The sequence below is a fragment of the Austrofundulus limnaeus genome, unplaced genomic scaffold (genome assembly GCF_001266775.1).
Source record: "Austrofundulus limnaeus strain Quisiro unplaced genomic scaffold, Austrofundulus_limnaeus-1.0 Scaffold317, whole genome shotgun sequence".
NCBI classification, from domain to species: Eukaryota; Metazoa; Chordata; class Actinopteri; order Cyprinodontiformes; family Rivulidae; genus Austrofundulus; species Austrofundulus limnaeus.
Genome location: NW_013952719.1, coordinates 135,559 through 140,794, shown reverse-complemented (window position 1 = coordinate 140,794; position 5,236 = coordinate 135,559). Strand labels below are relative to the sequence as shown.

General features: G+C 40.6%; 1 protein-coding gene across 1 annotated transcript in view; it reads right to left on the bottom strand.

The window, feature by feature from the left end:
• The window catches only part of tenm1 (teneurin transmembrane protein 1), a gene marked incomplete at its 5' end in the record, with an annotated part of 152,539 nt that overhangs the window by 145,093 nt on the left and 2,210 nt on the right, over positions 1 to 5,236 (bottom strand). The window contains 3 exon segments of the mRNA XM_014022069.1: positions 196 to 342; positions 446 to 475; positions 623 to 808. Coding sequence (XP_013877523.1) covers positions 196 to 342; positions 446 to 475; positions 623 to 808 — 363 coding nt within the window.

Sequence of the window (5,236 nt, the reverse complement as noted above, 5' to 3'; positions counted from 1 at the left end):
GGGCCAACACAGAGCGATGAAGAGGAAGAATTATCCGGAAGAATTATTATTATATATATATTTTTTAGCTGAAGTCTCAAGATGAGAATTAATGGAACGGAAGGGACAATGTGCCAAMAAAGAGAGGGCTCGGGGAGGTAAAACGAAGTGGGGGAAAAAAAGAGATATAATGTGATAGATGATGAAAAATGTCACCTCCGTCATTGTCAGTTCCATCACTGCAGTCAGTTTCCATGACAACGCTGCATCCAGGCCCACTCCATCCAGCTTGGCAGATGCAGCGCCAGCCACTCTGCTCSAGAGTACAGCGCCCGTGGCCACTGCACAACCCCGGGCAGCCGTCTGATGTCCCGCAAGCACACACATACACACATATTTGGGTCATTTATCAGAATATTTGGAGGTTAAAAACATACAACTGAAGTCCTCAAGAAAAATAAATTACCTTTCACTACAACGTCCAAGTCATGAGTAACTGGGGGAAGAAAAAAGAACAGTTGGTGTGAAATTGAAACTGGTCAAACAAAGCCACACTTCTTTATGAGGATTTATCCTAAACACACCTAACTAACTATCACAGGAGACAAATAAACACTCCCACGTGCAGCTGCACCTGACTCACCGATGTTACAGTGCTCCCCCTCCCAGCCGGGTTGGCAGATGCAGGTCCCGTCGTGGCACTGGCCGTGCTCCTCGCAGCGAGGGTGGCACGCTCTCTGGTCGCACGCGGCGCCGATCCAGCCCTCCTCGCACTGGCACTGGCCCTCTGAGCAAACGCCATGGCTGCCACATGGCACCAGGCACAGCTCTGTTGAACAGGTGGGTGGAGACACGCGAGGGGGGGGGAGAGAGAAAAGAAAAGCGTGTAAGTGTGAGAGGACGAGAAGCATGAGAGGGAGGGGAACAGATGGAGCAAGCAAGTGCCGCAAGGAAAAACTATGTTAAAAGAGGCACAGGGGACAYGAGGGGAAAAGAAAAAAATAAGTTTACAGAATCAGAACTGGGGGCGAGCCATTGAACATAGGTGGGAGAGTAGAGGGAGAGAAAAAAAAAACGAGCGATCGAGTGGGATAACYTCAGAGATGAAAAAAAATCAACTTTCTCACAATACACAATCTTCTCACCTCTAATAGCTCAGCTCCCTTAAGAAGAAGACGAGTGAATCGACTCAGAATAAAAGCCAAATGATTGGTATTTGCAACACATTTTAAACTACTGGGACTGCAGTTCAGCTCTTGTATGCTGTACTGACATTTTGATCAGATTTGGTTTGTATGTTAATAACTTTTCTTTTACATCTCTCCTTATTGTTTGTGTCAGCTCTCTCCTCCCTGCTTCTTTTTTCCTGTCCTCTCGTTTCTAACATCCCTTTAAATCCTTTCCTCTTTCGCTTGTATTTTTCCCTTTCTCCCTGCACCCCTCACCATCCGACTCTCACTCGCTCTGCAGAGGCAAAGCCTCATCTATCAGTAAAGAGAGCAAAGTGCTGGAGGCACACGGAGCCTACTTATCCAGCCGCAGTAAAAAGTTATTTCAATTTAAATTTACATAGCATGGAGAGGTAGTAAAAAAAGTAGATTCGACTTGGAGAGTTTTTCAGCTCTCTATTAGAATTACATTAGCTTAGCTGTGCCTCAACAAGACCGGGACAAAGACTCGCTGGGTCTTTTTGATTAAAAGGCCAGCAGCTAGAAGGGAGGAGGCTCATTTCTCAGATATTCAACCACGGTTCATCATAATCATGAGCTGTATCCCCATAATGACGGAAAGCATACACCTGAAAAGTGGTCCTGCAAATCTTTGGTGTTCATGGTGAAATGGGGTCTTCACAAGTGCAGCAAAAGCTATAAAAGGAAGAAGAAGAAAAAGCCACTTTCATAATGGCTATTTTCCTCTTTCAGCTCTGACTGCAAGGACAAGGACAGAGTGCTGCTTTGGACAAACAGTCCACACTCTTTCCATCCCAGGGTTTTACGCAGCATGAAGTATACTATAAATGATCTGGTCTTACCAGGTTCTATAATGATTAGAATCTAATCTCAAGTGTACAAAAACACTCAACAGGTTTTCTCATGTTGCTGTTTATTAAAGAAAAGCAAAGCCAAAACGGAAATGCTGCTTTTGAAATACTAAGTACAGTCTGTTTGTTTCTGTATCAAGTGAGAAAGTTGCATCTGAATGAACCACAAGACCTCCAGAACAATGGGCTTCATGTAAGAACCGTTCGTACGCACAGATTTGTTCTTAAGTTGTGYGTACGAGTGATTTAGGAGAATTTGTGGCATTCACCAATGTTTTCATATTCTAAGATTTTTTTCAGATACGAACAAAATTCACGAGTGGTCCAGACCTGTCGTATATTTTACGAGCAGTCAGTCTGCTGTTATCTGCCTGATATCTGAGGTAGGAAACTAAATTTATATGGTGTTTTTGGGGTGGTAATTATGCTAATCTCCTCTCGYGTGCACAAGCCGCTGGATACGAACAGGTGGAATGTATGCAGCTCATTTACACACTTTTCCTGAAGATAGAAGAGTTTGTTGAATCTGACGTGACATGTTCGTACGAACCCTTTGTACGAACAAAAGTAAGAGAAATTTAGGATAAGAATACGAACATGTTCTTGCATGAGGCCCATTGTCCTTTGGACGGATGAGACAAAAGTCGTCATGTTTATTAATAATGAACGGCACAACGTTTGGAAAATAACAAACACGGTATTTCAGCACTAACACCTCATTGCATTCAGTAAGCAGGGTTGTGTAGTGTGGATTTTAAATTTGCTTTGCAGCCACTGGACCTGAGCATCTTACAGTCACTGAGTTGACCAAGACCTCCTCTGTACATTAGGGTTGGGCATAATCGTATTGTGTGCAATTAATCGTCAGAAAAACAATCAATTATTTTTTGTCACTTGACGATTAATACAATTAATGCCACCTGGTAGAGTTTGCTCAGTGCTCCTCTCCACTTCAAATATGATGAACATTAAAAACAAAAGTTCTGTAATTTATTTATCTATTAACACAATTTAAAATTGGATGTATAGCCTGAAACCTGTAACTTGGACAATTTGGGACAGTTTTTTATGAAGAGCAAATCTTTTCCCACTAAATTGGTCATGTGACTAGGACATAAGTGTGTCTACGGACTCCAGGGGATTAATCGTCAAATTAATTGTTATCGACTAAATACCACAATTAATCATGATTTTTTTGTCAATATTGCCCAACCCTACTGTACATCAAAGACTTCTGGAGTCAAATGCAATGGTTTTAGTAACTAAGTGCATTTACTTTATTACAGAACTAAAGCAAATCCTTTGAGTATTTGTAATTTTACTAAGTATTCTTTTTAATTGAACTTTTTATTTTATTTTGTTACATTCAAAACCTAAAAAATAATACTTTTATGTTAATATTATTTTATTTACCATTATTTAATCAGGCAAATCTCATCCAAATCTCAGATCTCTTCTGCAAGTGCACCTGAAGGAAGCCATGTTTTTGGCCTCTGGGGGGAAACCGGTAGCCTGGCCCTTGCCTTCCGACGCAACTCAGCTCAATTCTAGTTTCCCTTCACTGCTCCGTCTGGGATTTCTCCCACTGAGATGGATTTCTTAGGGAGAATTTTCGTCTGGGCCAATCAGAGAACAGAATGTTGATTTTCTGCACAGTGTCTGCTTGTAGTTTATTTTACCTGGGCCAATCAGCAAACAGAAGGCGGAGTTTTGAATGACGTCAATTTTCTTCGCAGTGTCTGCTAGTTAGTTAGCATACRGCAGTRGAGGAAGTGAATGAAGCCACTGTGTTGATAAGGSTTCCAAATTAAATTAAATTTGTCTGACAAAGCAGCAGCTCTCATTTACAGTCGTCTCTTCCGGCTCGGTACTTCTCTCCTCTCAGTAGGGTTGTTTACAGCGCACGCAATTTCCGGTTAGCTTCTTAGCTTAGCCTCCTTCRCACCGACAATCACCAACCGATYCAATCATTTTGAACTTCAACAGAGGCCACGCCTCCAGCAAGAATTGCTTCTCTATAGCCAAGAGTCCAGACCCTCGTACAAAGCAACGCGAAGAACAAGAGTCTGGTTTTAACCAGGCTAGGAAACCAAAGTAACTGGAGAAAATTCACGCAAGCATGATTAGGACATGCAAGCTCTGCACAAGTTCAARCAGGGGATCAAACCAAGAACCTTCTTGCTGTGAAAGATTGAAGTTATCCACTGAGCCGTCATGCTGCCATTTTAAAATTTAAAGCAGAGTAACACATTACAGGTTTAAATATGACCGGAACACAACACTTTTTAGAGATGTTTTGATATTACTTAACCAAACTGGTTCCACTAAGCCTAGTTGGGTAAGTGTAAAGAGCTTACAAATCATCTTTGTGTGAATTAATCAATTTACTCAACTCAATCAGGGATGAAGTTTCACAATGAAAGAGAAACGCTTTGTTTTAAATAAAATTAGATATGTTTTTGAAGTCCTGTAATTTTTAGATTACAACTCAGTAAGTACTCTGTATCCGTACTCGATCTTGCTGAGCACCCAGACTGAAGTATTTGTTTTTGTAATCGGTTTGAGAAAAAACTGGTATCAGGACAACCCTAATAAATAATATTATGGGAGAAACTGTTGCATAATTTTTGACACTTCAGATTAGATTTAAAAAGATTCTGACCTTGGAAAATAATTTATTTTTAACATGTAAAACTGTAGAATTAAAACAAAATGGACATACTTAAAAATATAATTAAATAAATTATATTTAATTAGGCGTGATTAGGTCTGATAATGGATTTTTCTCTTTCTTTCAGCACTCACTGCACAGACAAGGACATGATGCTGCATATATTTCAGACATTTTGCCACAATGGCTACCTTTGGGCTTTTCCCCCATAACCAACAGAGGGGTGATTTTGTCTCACCAGGCAGAATGCAAAAGTAGAAGTTTGGTCTAGCTGTACAACAGCTTTTATAGCTAAATTTAACAGCTACTAATATTCAGGTAAAAAGACCTACGAGAGACATCAGCAAGCTTTTAAATGTCAAACTGAGAGTTTCTAGGAGCTACAGAATCGAACATAACTTGCAGCAATGTTTCAAATAAAAGCTATTTTTCCTCGTATTTAGCTGAAGAAAAATGTGTCCAAATGATGGTGTGTAAATGTGCTTGTGACCATACAGTGTGTGTGTGTGTGTGTGTGTGTGTGTGTGTGTGTGTGTGTGTGTGTG